Source organism: Heterocephalus glaber, unplaced genomic scaffold (genome assembly GCF_053883595.1).
Source record: "Heterocephalus glaber isolate CG9 unplaced genomic scaffold, H.glaber_assembly_v1.0 deba00001553, whole genome shotgun sequence".
Taxonomy (NCBI): Eukaryota; Metazoa; Chordata; class Mammalia; order Rodentia; family Bathyergidae; genus Heterocephalus; species Heterocephalus glaber.
In genome coordinates, this window is record NW_028258344.1 from 340,003 (window position 1) to 360,966 (window position 20,964).

Sequence of the window (20,964 nt, forward strand, 5' to 3'; positions counted from 1 at the left end):
CTGTGGTCACAGATGCCATGGCTTCATGAGCCAGTTAGTTTGGCCTTATTCTGCGGCCATAAATAACACTCTTAGCCCTGCCAGATGTGCCAGATGCATGCAATGGACTGATTATAATTGGATCTAATGAGGAAGTGAAGTGGAATTGCTACAAATCCAACAATACTCTAGGAAAAGCTATTTTAAAGAAAGATCTAGAGCAATGGTATAAGAGTCATGTATAGTATATATCTTTTGGTCTTACTAAAGGTATTAAAACGAGCTGTGTAGTGCCACCTGCCTGTAGCCCCAGCTACTCAGGTGGCTAAGACAGGAAGATCACTTGAGCCCATGAGTTCAAGACCCATCCTGGGTAACAGTGAGGTCTCATTAGGGAAAAAAAAAAAAAATTACAATGTTTGTAAGTTAAGTCTCTGATATTTGCAAATCCTCTTGCTGCTTTTAATTAGTTTCTTACCTAATTATTGCCTCTGAATCATATAAAATAAATTATATTTCCTGATTATGCAAATCTAAATGACTAAAATTTTTAAAAATCATTATAGAACTTCTTTGAATAAGTCCTGAAGGATAGTGTGAGCCCATGGATTTTCTGATCCTTCGGGGTAGTAATTTTCCCTCTTTACTGAATTAGAGATTTTATAGGCTGACTTTCATCAAAAATTTAAATATAAGTATAATCCATTCTCTTTCCATTCCATGAAATCACTTTAATCAAGGAAACAGAAAAGTTCACATTTGTGCTGTAGGACCCTGGCAGCATCTTCCTTAGAAGAGGCCACAGGACCTCACAGGCCCTTACTGTGACATTGGGAGGAAAAGGTGGCCTGTTGTGCCTTCAGGCCCTTCCCAGCAACTCTCCTCCCTGCTGCAGTACCCAGGGTTGCCCTCTGTGTCCCCAGTGGAGTCTGGGTCGGCCTGAGGAGAGCCTGGACCAGCTACAGTTTGCTCCCAGCTGCCAGTGACAGCCCTGGACACGCATATTTCAGCAAGTCCAAGAAATGTGGAGATGGGCCCGTGTGAGAATCCTGGAAAATTACCTGGGCCCAGCTGCTTTTGTCTGTCCTTCTGCTGTCCCTGGTGTTTGGTTCCCATGGCTGCTGGGGCTCCAGCCCTCCCTCGTGGTTAGGCAGAAAGAAGAAGAAAGCAAGAGAAAAGATGGGCCACTGGAAGTGCCACACAGCCACTGGGCTGTTGGAAACTCCCTCCCTAGCTGCACGGGGGCTGGAAGTTTGGAGGCGGCCACTGAGCTGGGCAAATTGCCACATTCAATAATACTAGGGTGTTCTGTTACCAAATAAGCGGAAGCACTACGATGAGGTGGGCATGTAGCAGCTGCTGTACAGAGCCCTGTTTAGTTTCTGCCAGCACAGCCAAGTGATTGCTTTTAGAAGGAAGAGCAGTGTCCTATGTAGGTTGCGACCTCACTCCATAGAATTTTCTTTGTGTGCTGCCCTCATTCTAGCTTACTTAATTAGCAAATTCAAACCCACTTGGTACTGTTAGAAAAATGATACACAAATGAATGTGAGTAAAAAAACTAAGTATAAATCATTTTTTCTAATAAGTATTCTCTTACAGATTCCAGAATCTCAGCTTTTACCAGGACAAAGGTTTCAAGCTAAAGGTGTGTTTTCTTAGCAACGTAGTTAACATTTTTTCCTTACTGTTAGAGCCTCTGTAAAGTCATTGTCCAGGATATTTGAATTTAGTTTTTATTATGGGAATATATATAACATAAGATTTACCATTTTAAGTGTTGAGTTCAGTGGCATTAAGTATGTTCACATCACCACTATCTGAGAACTTTTTCATCATCCCAGACCGAAAATCTGTGCACATTAGACACTAACTCCTCATATCCACTCCCCTGCTGCTCCTAGGAACCACCACTGTTCTTTCTGTCTCTGTGGATTTGATTATTCTAGGTAACACATATAAGTGGAAACAGGTGTTTGTCCTTTGATGCCTGGTTTATTTAACTTAGCATAATATCTCAAAGTTCATCAATATCATAAAATATGTCAGAACTTCATTTCTTTTTAAGCTGAATAATAGTCCACTATGTGGCTATGCTACATTTTGTTTATCATTCACTCATCAGTGGACATTTGGGTCACTTCTACCTTTAGGTATATGAATCATGCTCTGATGAACATGGGCACATCTTTTTATTGTTGGTGTATATCTTTGCATTCATAATAATTACCCTCATTGGTATATATACGTATTGCATTTCAGTCAGTGTTGTTTCTTTCCCTCCTGCCTGTCCTTCCTTCTTCCTCCTTCACATCTCTTTCCCATCTCCCCAAAGTTCACCTTCTTGTTTCCTACCATCTCACTATTATTTTGCTCTTTAAATTATTCATATTTTGGGTTTCTCATATAAGAAAAACCATGAGATATTTATTTCACTGATTTATTTAGCATTATGGTCTCAAGACCCACCCATTTTCCTACAAATGACTCAAATTTATTCTTCTTTATGGCTGAATAGTACTCCATTGTGTATATATACCATATTTTCTTTATCCATTCATCTGTTGATGGACATATAGGCCCCTTCCATAATTTAGCTGTTGTGAGTTGTGCTGCTATAAACATGGGTATCTGTGTATCACTGCAATGTGATGATTTTAACTCTTTCAGGAAGTTACTGAGACAAGGAATATCTGAGTCAAATGGAATTTCTATTTTTAATTTTTTTGAGAAATCTCCATACTGATTTCCATAAAGATAATACTAGTTTACATTCCCACCAACAATATAGAAGGGTTCCTTTTTCCCTACAACCTTGCCAGCATTGGGGCACATCATTTCCTAAATACAGAGCTAGAATTATAGTTCTGGTGAATGTGACTTCCGATAACAAATACTGTGCACAATATGTGCAACACATTGCTCTGTGGACCTCCGCTCCCCTTCCCCCAGATAGTAAGGCATGTCCACATCCCACTTGCCCCTGTCTCCTTGTGTCCTTTGTGCCCCATAGGAATTATTAAATCATTTCTGCTGATTGAATCTTAAGAGCTTTTGCTTGTGTTCTTCATTTCTAGATCCAGAGGAGCAAGGAGACATTGTGGTGGCCTTGTATCCATATGATGGCATCCACCCAGATGACTTGTCTTTCAAGAAGGGAGAGAAGATGAAAGTCCTGGAGGAGTAAGTGCATGCAGACACCTGCAGCAGCGGCTCCTGTCATCAGGCCACTGGCCCCTGCAGGATACCCACCCTGTTTTGCTTCCAGTGCCAGAATAACACCCAGACTCCCTTCTTGTAGTGGGCATGAGGCCTCCCAACCCTTTAGTTGCCAGTAAATTTTAGTCCAGCTGTGAGCATTCTCCACAAGTTTGCCTCTTGAAGCAGATACCAGTTTCTTTCTTCACCAAGCTGTTTTGCCTTGAGAAGTTTGGGTCTGTGTGACATCTGCAGGTTATTTTAGGTGGCTATTTTAATTGAGTCTTATTACTCAGATTATTTGGAGTTTACACTGGTTAGATTTCCTGGGTGTGGTGCTATAGCAGGATCATGTTGGGAAAATCCTCTCAGCAGCACAATGCTTCCATTAAAGACACTTGGACATTTTGTTTCCTTGACCTCTGCATGGTGACTCATAGACACATAGCTGGCCCCAGGGATACAGGGAAGCATGAAAAATAAAGAACTCAGAATATTTTAATTCTAGCTTACTTTTCCTACTGATTTGGCATGAAGTGTCATCCTGATCTGCCACATAGGGTGAGTGGGGACTCCCTCATTAAGGAATGATTGAGAGTACTGTTGCTTTTGGGTTGAGCACAAACTTGAGCCTAAACCAGGCTGTGTGACCTTGAAAACTTATGCAAAGTCTCTAACTTTGCATCTTCAATTAAGAGATGGGAAAGACAGTCTCTCGATCACGGGGTTGTTATGGGAATGGCATGTGTGTATGCAGCCATCACTGGGCATTGCCAGAGATTGGTTCCAGGGCCCCCGTGGGTACTAAAATCCACAGATGCTCAAGTCCCTTACATAAAATAGTGTAGTATTTGCATAAAACCTCTGCACATCCTTCTGTTTACTTTAAATTAGCTGTAGACTACTTATAATGCCTAAAACAATGTAGATGTTAGGTAAATAATTCTTATGCTGTATTATTTAGAGAATAATGAGAAGGGAAATAGTCTGTATGTGCTTAATACAGACATAATTTTCAAAAAATATTTTCAGTCTACATTAGTTGAATCTGAAGATGCAGAACCCACAGATATGGAGGGCCAACTGTATATATAAATATTGTACTGCTCTAGAATAGCCAGTAGCAGATTGTTAGTTCTATTGTCCTTCATGTCTCACAGACAAGGACCCTGTCCTGTGTGAGCACCAGAGAGCTCACCTGCTCCTCCCAGTCCTGGCCTCGCCTCCACCTAGCTCTGTGTTGCCCTGTGGCTTGAGGATGAGTCTGAACCTGCTTGGAATTGTTTTATGATTGTTTCTTCTACTCATGGCATCCATCTTCATTGAAATTAGGTATTTTAACAAGGGAGTTTCTAACACATGAATTCTGGCCCATTACTCCCTTGAACTCTATCTCTGTAAGGATCCTGAAGCATTTCTTAGCTGGCCTGGTGGAAATGACAAATATTTTGCTTCAAGATAGGATTCATTTTTACCAGTGCCCTTTTTTGCAGCACTCAACACTATGACCCACATTTAAGTTGTAAGCCCGTTTTCCTTTGTTTCCACTCCTAAACAATTTTGTAACATACAGAGGAGTGGCTTTTCCCAGTGGACTCTCTCCCCACCTTGCAAAAAAATACCCTAAGATAGTTGCTATTATAGCTCTTGAGTCTTGGATATAAATACTTCTCTGTGTGTATTTTTATTCCAGGCATGGAGAATGGTGGAAAGCTAAGTCCCTTTCAACCAAGAGAGAAGGCTTCATCCCTAGCAACTACGTGGCCAAGGTCAACACCTTAGAAACAGAAGAGTGAGTCCTTATGTGTTGTCACCTCTGAGGATGGTGTTCACTGCATTGAACACTTGTTTATTCATCATTCTTTGCCTTCCCTGGAACTTAGAGCCTATGAAATGTTAAAATGTCTTCACAGGTGGTTTTTTAAGGATATAACCAGGAAAGATGCAGAACGACAACTCCTGGCACCAGGGAACAGTCCAGGAGCTTTTCTCATTAGAGAAAGTGAAACATTAAAAGGTAGGAAGTGCCTTAAGATGCCTTATAAAACACTACTTAGGAAACAATTTTTTAGAAAATATTCTAGAACTACTTAAAAAAGGATACAATGGGTTCTAGTAGTGAAAGTTTTGTACTTTGATAATGATAAACTCAAATGATTCATTTTGCTACTAAAACAAACATGGAAAGCAGGTATAACTATGGCCACACTAAGCGGGCATTCTTTATGTTTGCTGGGCTTCTTACATTATTATTTAGAGTAAATCCTAAAATTTTAAGAGAAAGTAAATCAAAGTAACTTTTCTGTTAGGCTAAGTAGTTTAAAAACTATCATGGAAGTAAAATAGCATGTTGGCAACTGGGACAGTAAAGGAAATGCTAACTTTATTTGTCCACTAGAATTTTTATAAAACTTTTAAAATTGAGTCACGTGGAAAACACCGAATCAGCCCATGCCCGGCAGCAATCCATTGGACCACCACCACCACCACCACCACCACCACCACCACCACCCCCCCCTCCTCCTTTGGCCTCTTCTCTCTACAGCCACCTGGTTCCACACTACAAAGATGCAGAGGACACCGGACCACCAGACCACTGTACTGGAGCTAATCAAGTTCTCAGCATTTAAAGAATTCCTGCCCAGAGGTAGGGGCTTCTGAGCCACCATCCCACTGCTCCTGGTCCAGAGGAAGGGGCTTTTGGGCCATCATCCCTACCGCCGCTCCTGGCCCCTGGCCCACCTCTCCCAGCTCAGAGGAGGTGAGCTGCGCAGGTGCCAACAGCCCCCCTCCGCGCCCCCAGTCAAAATGAGAAAACACATAAATAAGTCTGAAAACCAGACTTCCAGATCACCTACAGCAACCCCAAAGGGAAATGACATGGAACACTCTGATACTCAACCACCTGAACCCACTGAACTGGCAACAAAAGGGGATCTGGAAAAAATGAAATCAGAAATAATTTTTCAGATAACAGGAGAAATTGTGCCCCTAGTGCAAGACATGATTAATAAATCTAGAGAGGAGCTGAAGAACATGATGGAATCCCAACATAGGAAACAAATGGAATCCATAAAACAGATGCAAATAGATTTCCAGGAGATGAAAAACTCCATTGAAAGTCTACACAGCAGAATGAGTCAATGTGAGGACAGAATTTCAGATACAGAAGATAAGATTGCAATTAATGACCAGGAAAAGAAAAATTGTTTCAAAATTGTAAGGGAACATAAGAAATCAATCCAGCAGCTGCTAGAAGATGCAAAGAAGCATAACATAAGACTGATCGGAGTCAATGAAGAAACAGGAGAGAGTGCAGATGACATAAAGAAACTCTGCAGAAGTAATGGCAGAAAACTTCCCAAGCAGGGGAAAAGAGCTTGATGTACAGATAAGTGAGGCATATAGGACTCCAAATAGCCTTGATCAAAAAAAAAATCTACACATAGACGTATAATTGTTAAGATTCCAGAAACTCAACAGAAGAACAAAGTTCTACAACCAGATAGAGAAGAGAAACAAATCACATACAAAGGAAAGCCCATCAGAATCACAGCAGACTTCTCAACACAAACCATCAAGGCAAGAAGAGCTTGGAGTGACATATTCCAAACCCTAAAAGAAAACAGCCTCCAACCCAGACTGATGTACCCTGCAAAACTATCTTTCAAAATGGATGGAGAAATAAGATACTTTCATGACAAAGAGCACCTTAGGAGCTTCATGAATACCAAACCAGCACTCCAAAGAATTTTACACAATATCCTAGGAACAGACATTGAGGATCACAACCCCAGGAAGCAAAGCAGAATGAACCCATCTGGCACGACAAGAAATTAAATGTAAAGGGGGAGAACCCAACAAAAAGAAAAAGTCATGGCAATGATAAGTCAATACGTTTCAGTTATAACCATCAACGTTAATGGTCTCAATTCACCAATCAAAAGAAACAAACTGGCAGAGTGGGTCAAGAAGCAAAATCCAACAATATGCTACATACATTATAAGGCTACTTATTTGTGGAGAAAGAACCAAATTATCTATACAACAACATTCTTTAGCATGAACAATGAACTCAAATCTACTAATATTTCATTTGTAAAATACATGTGAGGCAGATAAAAAACCATGTCCTCAAAATTCAGGATAAACAATTTTAACTCAAGAAGCCATCATCTCTGTGAAAGAGTCAGCCTAAGTAGTCAAGTAGCAAAAATAACAGAAAGAATGTTTTCAAATGCTCAAAGAGATCAAGAAGCAATGGAAGAATCAGTTATAAATTAAATTGAATCTGAAGGGTATTTAGCTTCAGCAAGAGAAAATAACAAGAGCAGCACTTTTGGAGAAATAATATTAATGGTGTAAAACTTTAAATCTTTTAGTCTACTTTACATGTAATATGTTCATTTGCAGTTTTTAATAAAACAAATATATATTAAATGGAAAAAACCCCTTAAAATGATGCATTTTGTGCATGTTTAACTTAAATTTGCATATTTTTATGGTACGGTGTGTACCACAGTGTTGTACAATGCAAACTTTATTTGTAAAATATAAACATGCACTTTACTTACACTTTTTTCCCATAGGAAGCTTCTCTCTGTCTGTCAGAGATTATGATCCTGTGCATGGCGATGTTATTAAGCACTACAAAATTCGGAGTTTGGACAATGGGGGCTATTACATCTCTCCACGAATTACTTTTCCCTGTATCAGTGATATGATTAAGCATTACCAAAGTAAGTAAAAACTGAAGGTGGAACAAAGCAGAATATGTTTCTTATGATAAGTAGAAGATATCAGATAGTAGTTTTTGTACTAAAATGTTTTATGTATCATGTCTCTTTTAGATAAAGTTGGCAGGTTATATTCTATAATTGATTCTAAATTCAACTGTGATTAAATATATAGATGGTCCTTAACTTATGATGAGGTTATAGTCCAATAAACCCATTAACAATTGCAAATATGTAAGTTGAAAATGTGTTTAATATACTTAATTTACCAAACATCATAGCTCAGCCTAGCCTACATTAGATGTGCTCTGAATATTTACATTAGCCTCTAGTTGGAAAAAATCATCTAATACCACAAAGCCAATTTATATTAAAGTGTTGAGAAGCTCATATAAGTTATTTAACACTGTACTAAAAGAGAAAATCAGAATGGTTGTACAGGTGCACTTTTCTACCATCATAAAGTAAAAACAAATCCTAAATTGAACTGTTGTAAATTGGAAACTGTCGTTCAAAATGAGATTTGATCTTTCTAATAATTATAATAGTCCTTTCTGCCTAGAGTATGCTGTTTGTCATTTAATATTCCAAAATTAGAGAAAAATGTTTTGTTTTGTTTTTTTGCACAGTGCATATTTTTACAATAGATCCAAATTTATTTTTTGCCCCTGGTACCAGGGATCAAACTCAGGATCTTGCACTTGCCAGGCAGGTGCAACACTACTGTGCTACATCCCCAGCCCTAGATCCAAGTGTTTTAAACAGGAATACAGTTTTGCAGATCTGTTTTTTTGTGTGCATATGTGCATATGTATAAATAAAATACACTCTTTGTAAAAGAAAACAAATAATATCGCTGACAGATTCAAAAGTGGTAGTTTCTTGTGTCTGGTATCACGTCCTAGCCCTGTGGAGCTTGTCCCCATGACCTTTAATTTCTTGTGTGACTATCCTCAGGCGAAGGGGTTGTTACTACTGTTTTTTCTACCATGTTCTCCATGAGAATGCACATTGTAAGTGTGCTTAGGTCCCAAAATAGAAAGAGAGCAAGGACCTCAGATTTCATGGAACCTTCCCTCCCTCTCATCCTTTCAGTTGTGTACCTGGCCCATGTGTTGAGCTCTTGCAGTGCCCTGACACAGTTCTCAGCTGGGGCCCAGGGGTGACATAGCCACATCCCCATCTTTGTGTCCTGTGGAACTTATGTGGGCTCAAGAATCTGAAATCACATTCCATTAAGTGTGATTATCTGTCAACCTTCGTGTATTTTTTTGCTTTGCTGTTTTTGTTTTCATATATTAGCAGTATTAATGGATAAAATGAAATGCTTCAAATTGCCTTTTAAGAATTTCAAAAGTTATGATTATGTAAAAGATATGCAATGTCAGCCTTTTATGTTTGTAGACTGTGGCAGGTTGGACATTATAAAATTAATAGAAACTGGTAAGATACAAAGTATGTACAGTTGGCCCTTCATAGCCATAGGTTCTACATCTGAGAATTCAACAAGCAACCAATATTTTAAAATGTTGAATCTGTATTGAACATATACCAACTTTTTTATATAGCATTTACATCACATTAAGTATTACAAGTAATCTAAAGATGACCCAAAATATGGAAAGTTGTGTATAGGTTAGATGACATCATTTTATGTCTTGAATATCTGTGGATTTCAGTGTGGAGTGGAAGGTCCTGGAACCATCCTCTGGGGACACAGACTATTTGCATTTCTTAAACTTGGTTTTCTCTTTCAAATTAGAGCAGGCAGATGGCTTATGCAGAAGATTGGAGAAGGCATGTATTAGTCCCAAACCGCAGAAGCCATGGGATAAAGATGCCTGGGAAATCCCCCGGGAGTCCATTAAGCTGGTGAAAAAGCTTGGCGCCGGACAGTTTGGGGAAGTCTGGATGGGTGAGTGTTTGGGCCTGGGGCCAGTGTCCTACTCCACAGACAGTGATGAAGAAGGCTTGAACCAGTTTCTTTTAGCTTCTGAGCCAGCCACTAAATGGTATCAGAAGAATCATTTCTTTTACTCTCTTCCGTTCATTTAGGACCACACATTGACCTGAAAAATCTGTTTGCTTCAACTCTTGGTCTTCTTTGTGACTTAGTAATTCTCTTAATGTTTGTAAGGTAGGGCACGGTGGGTATTTATCCAGAATGTTCTGTCTACTCTTTCATAATTCTTTCATCCTCATATTCCCTGGATGTACATTTGAAGCATAGGGAATTTGCTTCCATCTGAGGGAGAGCTACACTTAGGGTTAGGACAACTGGCTTAGTAAGCGACCTCACATTTATTGCAATTTGAAGGTCACCAAGAAAGTTTCTAAAGATTCTCCAAGTCACATCATTAATGAATCCTTCCTTAGTGCTAAGTATCACCTTCTTAGGCTGGCAAAAAGTTCACAAATTTATAGCAGAGACTTTCTCCAGGGCATTATTTTGGCCCTGTGTTCTCTTGTGATAAGAATTTAAAAGAATTTTTAAGCCATCAATTTTCCTTATGGTTCTAATGAGAAAATGCAGTTGTTTCTGGAAAGGTAGCATGGGCAGTCATATTCTCTGTGTTTAAGTCTAGTCACCAGAAGCTATATTTTGATGGAATTTTCCTAGTTTTCATTATGAAACCAAATTATAAATCATGCAGCTGGACCCTTCTGTGGATAAGTGCTGCTGAGGGAATTGCACATGTGTTATGAAGAAAACATAGAGTAGTTTAACTGCATTATACTTATTTACTGGAAGGTAATCACCCTGAATGTAAAGTGATGGCTTGGAATTTTGCCTCAACCCTCCCATGACCAGCTGTGAAGCCAGGATAAAGGGACAGAAGTTCATGCTGAGAACTAAGTGACAGCCAACCAAGTACACCTAAATCCAGTTGGTTGAGTGGATTACATGTATGTGAGTATCTCAGTCAATAACGCTTTAAAAGTGCATTTGCTGCCATGCTGGGTTCCTGGCATCAGAAGTGCTGTGGTCAGCTGTGTGGTTGTACAGCTTCAGGAGCTTCCTGGTATGGGTGAGATAACTTCATTGCATGCTTCCCTGTACCCGTGTCATTAACAGCAAGGGTCACAAAGCTAAGGGGCATAATGGTGAAACAGGAAATTGGCTAGCCACTCTACTGACCTTTGGAAGTTGTCGATTTGAGGGAAAGATATTAAGATAGTTATCTTGCAATTTAAAAAAAAATATTTCAAGACTACAAACAAGTAGACCGGTAAACTCTTTACCAACTCCATGATGGTAGTACACAGAGGTGCCATTTGTCTCCCCAGCCTGCTCATTCCAAAAGAACTGAAGGTTAAACCAGCAGGAAATTGAGAGCAAGGCAGTGGTGGGCTGAAGAGAACTGTGCACAGCCCCTGTCCTGTCTAGAGGCTCCAGACTGTGCTCAGTTGGGCACCTGGAGCTCAGCCACATCGGTCCTTTCTGGAACTGAGCAAACCTCTTTGCTTCCACTCGCAAACACTCTAATCCTCTGCTCCTTTCTAACCCTGTTCTGTTCATGGGCATCCACTGGGCCATGTGCCCAATGTTTGCACTTCAAATTTAGAGAACTTTAATTTAGCATGTACCTATGTGGTGCCTGGGAGAAATTGAGGTTTAGAAAAGAGGACAACTGGGGCATTGGAAAATATTTAATTTTTCTAACCAGAATGTTATTTTTATTCAAACTGTCTGGTGGAGTAAAAATGTTGTGACACTGCATCATTTGACAATAAAGAGAACTGAAGAACTGACACTTAGTACATATAGATGACTCTTATGCTAAGTGAAAGAAGCCAGCCACAGAGGAGCACACATTACATGGTTCCATTTACATGAACTGTCTAGAATATGCAAATCTGTAGAGACTGAAAGTAGATGACCAGTTGCATATGGGAGATGAGAGCCTAGTTTCAGTGACTGCTAATGAGCATGGGGTTTCTCCTTGGCGTAATACAAATGTTCTAAAGTTGATCGTGGTAATGGTTGCAAAATTCTGAATATGCAAAAAACTGATGAACCTTATACTTTAAATGGATAAACAGTATGAGATATGAATTATATTTCAATAAAGTTGACATATACATGTATATGAAAGAAATAATACGGAGAGTCCCCATGTACCCTTTATCCAGTTGCCTCCAATGATAACATCTTGAAAAAGTCTGACACAATATCACCACTAGGATATTACGTTGATAGTTATTCTTTTTAATTGTGATTTTTTTCCTTCTAGTTTTATGTGGAAGGAAGAAAGGAAGGAAGGAAGGAAGGGGGGAGGGGAAGGGAAGGAAAAGGGGTAAGGAGGAGGGAAGGGAAGGAAAGGGCAGGGCAAGGGCAAGGATATTCAACTTGAGGTCTTTTGCTGATAGGACCTGTGAATTTGACTGTCAGCCAGGAGCTCCTTAGCCACTGAAATAATTTCAATCTGTTGAATAAATATAGCAGAAAAATACTGAGAATAAATCAAAACAATAGTGATTGCTGCTGCTGTGCTGAGCAGAGATCAAAGGTTGCCCCCTCTCCATTGTTTGTCATCTTGATCTGACTATCTGAGGGTAATAGCAAGCCATGTTCAATTTACAGCTGCCAGATTTAGTTCCTATTTTTTAAGAGATAAGCAGGCTAGCTTTTTTCATTGACAGGAAAAATATTAAAATTATACATTGTTAACCGGATAAGTTAAAATCTTTGTTAAATGTGAGGAGTTGCTCATAGACTACCTGTGACATTTGATGATCAGAGTTTCTTTAGTCTGAAATACAGAGAACAAATACGAGGAAATGACCTGTCCTTTGGGGGAAGGGTGTGAGTGGAGGATGAAAGACAGAGGTGTCCCTGCTTCAAGCTGCTTCCTCCTGTTTGCGCGATCCTCTTGACATTTGACTTGGGTGACATGCTTCCTCTGAACAGTGAAGAGACAAATAATGTTTCCTCTTACTGCCTAGTCTATGGAGAGAGTTTATAAAGAAACATTTTTAATTCAGTTTAGCTTGGTGCATTCTTATTTGAGCCAACTGCATCGAAATTAATCATCAGCCAACTTCCAGTATCAACTGCATGCATTTTTTTAAAGCCATTTCCCATCTTGTGGTATGAGGGCACTTTTTAATAAACTGGAATTTTCTCAATTTGTCACATCACCTTTCCTTAACTGTGGCAACATAGCACTTCGCTAGAAGTTCTTTACTACCTTGAAGATATCTTTTTTTTCAAATAATTTTCCTTTTGTAACAATCACCAAGTATCTCTGCCTAGGTTAAAGGAAGTTTCTGATAACTGGAGAATACCTGGGTAAAGTATAATTGAATCTTTACTAATGAATAAAAATCATGCCTTTGAGGTAAGGATGAAGATTCTCCTGCTCTTTTCAGTGTCGTGGCCCTAAGAGCTCATTTCATAGAGGCTGCTGTGGCTGTGTGACACAGCTGTTTAATCACTGTTTATCTCAAGCGCCTTATCAGCATTTTTAATGTCTTTAGCAGCTGCAATGTTTCCTGATAATTTTTTCCCTTACTCTTGAAAAGCATGCTTTTTCTTCATCCTTTGAAAGTATACAAAGGTCTCCATTAGCTCAGTTGTTTTCACAATGACAAAAAGGGAGCACTTTTATTACAATGAATGCACACAAGTATCTGGTTTCACAAATAATTACAAAATGAAAACCTGTGTGGCCACCGTAGAGCACACAGAGGAAACTTGCTGGCTCCAGAGTCCCTTTGTCCCTTCCCAACCACAGCTTCTCCTATTCCCAGAGACAACTGATATTCTGACCTTTGTCATAATTTCATGGCTTTTCTTGCCCCATCCCATGGTGCTGTAATTGAACCCAGGGCCTTCTGCATGGTAGGCAAGTGCTCTACCACTAAGCCACATCCCTGGCCCACCCCACTGACTTTTTAAAAATATAGTTTTAGTACATTTGGGTACGATGATGAATATATCTCCAAACTCTACAGTCCAGTTTTGCCTGTTCTTGAACTTTATATAAATGAATCATGTTGAATGTGAGATATGCTTTGCCAGAAATCTTTGTGGATTCATCCATGTTTTTCAGTGTAGATACATTTCATCTGTCTTTAGTGTTGCTTGTGTGTTTATTCAAACCATAAAACAGTTTATGTATTCATTTATTTTACTCTTTACTGATGAAATTGGAGTTGCTCCCAGGTTTTGGCTGCTGTGAGAAATATGCTCTGAATATTTTGTGTGAATGTTTTAGGGTAACTAGGGATGGGTTTGCTAGTTTGTAAGGTACAGTTAACCCTCCAGATCTGTGGGTTCTGTGGGTTCACAGATTCAAGCAGACTTGTATGGAAAATGTTTGGGTAGAACAAGTCTAGGCTTTTCTCCTTGTCTTAATTTCCTAAACTGTACTGTCTTAACAATGACTTATAGAGCATTTATATTGTATTCAGTGTTATAAGTAATCTAGAAATGATCTAGGATAGACTGTATGTAGGTTGGGTGTAAATATTATGCCATCTTATATAGGGGACTTGAGGATCCTCAGGTCTTGGTATCCACAAGGGAGCTTGGGGCCAACACCCCCACAGATTATCTTATGAATCTTTATCTCTACTAAATACTGTCAACTTATTTTCCAAAGTGTATTTCTCTACTAGTAAAATTGAGTACCTATTAGTCACTGGAATTTCTTCTTTTTCGAAGTACCCATCCAAGCTTTTACCTATTTTTCTATTTTACTTACTAAGTCATAGGAATTGTTCATAGACTATGCTTTGCTACTGATATACTCATGTAACTGAAGACCTATTTATATATTAATAAAAAGTTTATAATGAAGTTTTCTTGATTCAAATGTAATTTTAAACTGCTGCTGATGGAGTTAAACTTACTCTTGAGACCCATTGAAAAGTTCATCTTGCTTGTAATTGTGCATATGGATGGCCAGTCAACTTATTTATATATGATTCTGTTATTTTGTGTATGTTGTAGCTTTCAAGAAGGATCTAGGAGAGTTTTTTGTCAGTTTTCCCTTACTGTCTTCTCCATATGTTCAAATAGTTGTTTTATACTGAATCCTTCATTTTACTATAAGATACCACAGACTATTACTGTATACTATAACCAAAGCAGAATTGAAAAGGAAACATTTTAATAAATGAGTTCATCTTCTGTGGGGGCAGTGCTGGGTTCAAACCTAGACCTCGCTCATGCTAGTCAAGAATTCTACCTTTGAGCTGCATCACCAGCCCTGAGAAATCAATCTGAATGTATGGGAGAAAATTCAGTAGCTAAACATGACTAATTGACTATAAACTAATACTTTTTCATGCCCATTTGAGGCCTTGGAAATTGAAAATTAACTTATTTTCTTTTAAAACATAATTTATTTTATTAAAAAGGTACATACTCATTGACAAATTAATCAAAATAGAATAAGAACAAGAGAAAATAGAAGTCACTCCAAGTTCTGGCACCCAGAGGGGATCATTATTGTTTGATGAGCATCTTCCAATCCACTCTGTATGCTGCCCACACCTAGGCGACATTGTGACTTTGAGCCCCCATCAGCTCTCACAGGGCAGGTTCGACAAAGCTGCAGTATACCAGGAAGCAGTGGCCAGCTAGGGGATTGGTGGGATACCGCCAGCTGCACCTCCTTGCTCACCTTTATTATTTTGCTCTTTCAAGAGAAATATGAAAATAGAGAGAAAAGGAAAGTGGACAATGATTATATATATTTCTGCTTTGCCAAACTACTGAGACAAGGCTTTCCCAAGAGAAAACTCAGGATTAAAATTAAGTACTTCATTGAAGCAGCTTCCAAAAATATGATGCCTATTTTTTTTTTGGTACTGGGAATTGAACTCGGGCCCTTGCACTTGCAGGGCAGGCAGTGGAACCACTGAGCTAAATCCCTGGCCCCAAAAACATGATGCTTTGAGGGAACTGTATCACAGAGTCAGGATTTCTGAGAGGAAGTTCCATGAACTATAACAAGGTACGTGGCAGGTGTTCTGAGGTCAAAACGGTATGGAAAACAGAGGTGAATCCATTCAGGTTCCTTCTCAGAAGGACACCCAACATGCCTGCTGCATGTCCTGGACATGGAGAGATGGCCGGTCGTGCTCCCTTTCAGCACAGAACCCTTTCTCCAGAGAGACCCCTGGCCCCAGTTCTCGGAAAATTCTGAGAAATGCTTATTTGACCCTGGCATATTGTACTTGAAAGTTTGTGTATAAAAGTACAACACTTTTTCTGGTTATAAAAATAATATAATCATTTTATAAAATTTAGTAAATGGTTAAAAGTATGGCAAACAAAATTAAAATTCCCCATAATCAAACCATTAGAGATAGCCAGTATTCAATGTATATTTTGGCATATTTTCTGCCACATCATCACCTCTGTGTGTATCTATAAAACATGCTTATATTTTTTGAGTGGGGACTATAGAAGCAGTGTGTGTGTGATTATATAAAGTGCAAGTAGCATTTTTACTGTTACTTAGAATATTGTTATTCTGAAATAATTTTAGACTTTCTATAAAGAATGAACCTTCCCATTTACCCTTTATCCAGCCATTCCTAATTTTAACACTCTATAGTGTTTAAGACTTTGCCTTTTTAATAACTAAATTGTTTTCTAACTCTACAGCTACAAAGTAAAACTTTTGAATTTTCCACTTCATACAACATGCCTTACTTTTCTTTTTCTTCCTAGGTTACTACAACAACAGCACAAAGGTTGCTGTGAAGACCCTGAAGCCAGGCACCATGTCTGTGCAAGCTTTCCTTGAGGAAGCCAACCTCATGAAGACACTGCAGCATGACAAGCTAGTGAGACTTTATGCAGTGGTCACCAAGGAAGAGCCCATCTACATCATCACTGAATACATGGCCAAGGGTGGGTAATGGCCAGTGCCCATCTTTCTTTCTTTAAGTTATTCTGAGGGGCTGGGGATTGAATCACAGGTCTGGCACATGCTAGGCAAGCACTCTGCCACGGAGCTATATTTCCACCTTGTCCAGTATCTTTACAAGGCTTCAGCCTCAAAAAAACAAAATCTAAACATTCAGAGTACAGTTTTAATTGTATTTTAATGTTAATCTATTTTATAAACCTACTAATGAGAACTTAACACATGTCATGAAATTGATATACAGGTCTTCTATTTTTTCTGCATCTGCTTGCATATGCCTATTAGCCCCAAGAATAGTGCCATGTACCTGCAAGACCCTAATAAATACAGTACTTATCAAACAAATGAATATATATTTCAAAGAAGAATATTTTTATTATATGCTTAAAAAGTGAATACTCAAAAATGTACAATTAGTTCATTTTTTTCTTTAGCATTATGAAAATGTTCAGGGTGTCACTTTACAGTGTTAATATGGGGGCTCAGCACGTGGCTTAGTGATAGGGTGCTTGGGTAGAATACAAAACAAGTTAATATATCTGAAACGCTTGGAGGTTAAATTCATATGGAATTATGGAATACCTGAAGAAGAGGTACCAAGCAACAATCTTTTCTTCTACTGTAATTACCTTAAAATAAAAGGCTTTGAATAACCATCCTTCTTCTGTTCACTTCATCCAGTTTCAGAGATACTGATAAACTTTTAAATGATTTGCAAAAGAAAAAAGTCTTGAAGTAATGAATGAAAGGAAGAAAGCTACATGGATAACATTTCAAAGTTAATAATCGCTCATATATAATGGAGATTATAGTGTAACATAGCCAAAGAGGTTAAAAAGGTGGATTTTATTATTTAGTATCTGTTAACATTTAGGAATAGCAGTTACTCAGAGTCCTTCCAAAAAGGATCTTCTAAAAACAAAACAAAATAAACAAATCTAACCCATATGCCTTGAGTTGCTATATCCCAGAAACCAGGCTCAGGAGCAGATGCTTTGTGGTTCAGTAAATGTTGTTGAATTAATTAATACTATGCTTTTTTTTTTTGGTACTGGGGATCAAACTCTGGACCTTGTGCTTGCGAGGCAGGCGGTGGAACCACTGAGCTAAATCCCTGGCTCCAATTAATAATATTCTTAACCATAAGTATAGCTACACTGTTTTCTTCATAACAATACCTAACATTTATTTAGTGTTCTATCTGCCAGATTGTTTTCTGTGCCTTCCACAGGTGATCTCTCTTCAGCAGCCCAAGGGCTAAGTACTATGTTCCATCTATGTTCCATGTCATAGATGAGATAGTATAACATTTATTGAGCACTTAACTGCCTGCAAAACCCCATGTCATGTGCTTTAAATCCGTCCCTGATTATATCCTCACAAGGACTCCAACAAAGCTACCATGCCCATTTTACAGACACTACCCTGAAGTCAGTGACTTGGCCAAGGCTACCCAGGAGATTGGTACTTAAGTTCCAGGGAAAAGGCAGGCCAAGGAAGTAGGAGAAAATGTTTGTCCATCTGCACATTCCTGCCTTTGTCCAGGGCATGGGTGGTTCCTCAGGTACCTTTCATGGAGTACCTATGGCATGTGCAGAATTCTGTGCCTTCTGCTGGAGGCAAATGGGAGTGAGCCTAGCTGGTGTCTGTGGAAGGCTCTCTCTATGAGCATTTGCTTGCTTGTTTTCTGTTCCAAAGGTGCTCACTAAAGAGCTGGCTACAGGAAGCTAATTATGATGGCAGTTACTTTGGCATGTATTATTTCACACACATATTGAGAGAAAGGCACTATCCATCATCATTCTTGCTCACCTGGAGCACATGCCATGTTTAACATCAGGTCAAAGATAAAAGATTGGAAGGAACTGAATTTGACCCAACTCAGGAAAAGACTTTATAACCATATAGAACTGCAAAGCCAGTCATTTTGTGGGGTCTTTCCCCCAGTGATAATGATCATTTGAATTTTGTTTGAATTTCTTTCTCATGTGTTGGACCTGCACTAACCTGCTCTTCCTGTGTAAATAGGCAGTTTGCTAGACTTCCTCAAGAGTGATGAAGGAGGCAAAGTGCTGCTCCCGAAGCTCATTGACTTTTCTGCTCAGGTAAGGCATTAAAAACCCCAGTTTGCATATAAATGTGCAGAGAACTTCCCGCTTCAAATTCTGGATGAACTTGCCCTTTCAGGGAAAAAAAATTTCATTTGAGTGTTTCCATGTGTGGTTATGAGAAAAAGTCCTTCCAGAGTACACTTCCTTGGAGACAGTAACAAGAGTTTCACACAGAATGTGTGTGTGTGTGTGTGTGTGTGTGTGTGTGTGTGTGTCCAGATTTGACTTGAGTATCACCTTTTATAACACAGGTCAACCTCTTTATGCTGATATCATTTCCTCACCAGTCATAGAAACAATGGGGCTGAATTGATCCCTTTGCTTAGAATTTTAGAAAAGCATTTCCTTAAGTACAGCCACTTTTAAATCATGTCTATATTTTATTTAAGTTATGAATCTAAGGTACAGATACTATTAAGGTCTCAGCATTCTTTAAAAAAAGGAACTATAGTCCTTTCCTGTCCTTCTCCTTCCAATTCTTTCTTGTTCAGTGTGTCCTGGGATTCTGAAAAATACCCATTTGTAATATTACTAGAACTAACCTAGGAGTTGTTCATTTGTTTATTTTGGAATCAAATGTTTTCTGAGATGTATTTCAGAACAGAGACAAGATACCCAGAAACACAGCCATGTGCCTGGTATATCAAGGAAAAGTACGTATGAGTGATGCCAACTACTGACTTTTAGTAGTTTCATTGTGTCTGTTAGTCATGGTCAGTAACTTGCTTATTCTGTTCCTTAGTTGGCCATGAGTGGTTCATGCGGGGCACGCAGTGCATCGTACACCCCCATTGTACGTTCACAAAAGCTTTACAGATGTTCTAGGAAAATGTTGTCTGTTTCTTCCCTCAGACTCTCTTTCAGTTGGGAAATTGATAAGACCTTCTTGGGAAGATGATATTGAAGGAATGAATGAATACACAGGGAAAGTACTTCAAGTAAGATGGGAACAGAATACATACTTTGCGCCAGAGTGTTTGGGCAGAGCTGGAGTTTAACATCTGATGAGCAGAGCTTGTGTCCTAGCTTTGCCCTCGAGAGCCATATCACCTTCAGAATGTCCTTTGCCTTTTCAGTTTACTTGTCCATGAAACGGGAATGGTAATTCCTACTTCAAGGAGATAGTGAAGGTCAAATCAAAGGAGCTGTCATTGGCTCATGCCCTTCAGAGCCTTTTGGTGAAAGCTGGGAAACCCCATTGTTCCAGTAGAGGGGTATGAAGAAGTCAGCCTCCCCTCATCACCGGAACTTGGTGGGCTTCATAGCTTCCTCATCTGAGAAGGAAATGCACATGCAATCAGGACTGCCAACATCTGATCTAGACAGAAGCAAAATTGCTGAGATGGAACAGAGGGAAAGGAAAAGGATCCAGCAGCTATGCTGGCCCTGAACAGTTCCATGAGACTCCTGAGGTTTCAGGACCACAGTTTGAAGACCACTGCTCTGTAATATGAGGAAGGGTAACATGGCTGGGTGCAGCTCTGGATCTTGGGTAGATAGCAGGACAGGAAATGGAGAAAGCAGAAGTCTGATAAACTTGTATCAACTTGACCTAGATAAATGAGGCCCTCTGCTTGGGTGGTGGCTTGGGTGTCTCCTCTTTAGAAACTTGAAGAGTATAGTAAAGATTTGTAACACTGCACAAGGATATGGGAAAGTGGGACACAGGGCTTGGAGGCCTGAATGGTCAGAGCTATTCTAGCCTGTCTGAAGGTGTAATCGATGCCCACAACCCTATGGGGTAGACCAGACTTACATCAGGGTGTATATTAAACCTGGAGAATAAGCTCCTTTTCTTGAAGGATATTTCGTATTTGACTTTGCCTAGCTTATCTCATAAATTATTCTCTTATCATAGTTAAAAGTTTTGAGGCCAAAGTCAAAGCCTCTGTGACTATGTTCTAATTTAACTTTGTAATTACTGTTACTACAAAGAATAATTTTTTCTGACCTAGAAATAAGCGGGGTAGGGGGGCAGTTCTTTTCTAAACCTTTGTGGCTTGCAAGCAAGATGATCACAAAGCCTGACATTGGCCATGACCTCAAATTGTG

The 20,964-nt window shown here is 39.2% G+C and overlaps 1 protein-coding gene across 7 annotated transcripts in view; it reads left to right on the plus strand.

Annotated features, from left to right (window-relative positions):
• The window catches only part of Lyn (LYN proto-oncogene, Src family tyrosine kinase), a 136,333-nt gene that overhangs the window by 77,604 nt on the left and 37,765 nt on the right, over nt 1-20,964 (plus strand). For all 7 annotated transcript variants that reach the window (XM_004871523.4, XM_021249545.2, XM_087190319.1 and 4 more), the window contains 8 exons: nt 1,582-1,627; nt 3,057-3,162; nt 4,871-4,969; nt 5,091-5,194; nt 7,767-7,916; nt 9,676-9,828; nt 16,603-16,785; nt 18,830-18,906. In XM_004871523.4, the coding sequence (XP_004871580.1) occupies nt 1,582-1,627; nt 3,057-3,162; nt 4,871-4,969; nt 5,091-5,194; nt 7,767-7,916; nt 9,676-9,828; nt 16,603-16,785; nt 18,830-18,906 (918 nt within the window). The remainder of the gene's footprint in view (nt 1-1,581; nt 1,628-3,056; nt 3,163-4,870; nt 4,970-5,090; nt 5,195-7,766; nt 7,917-9,675; nt 9,829-16,602; nt 16,786-18,829; nt 18,907-20,964) is intronic.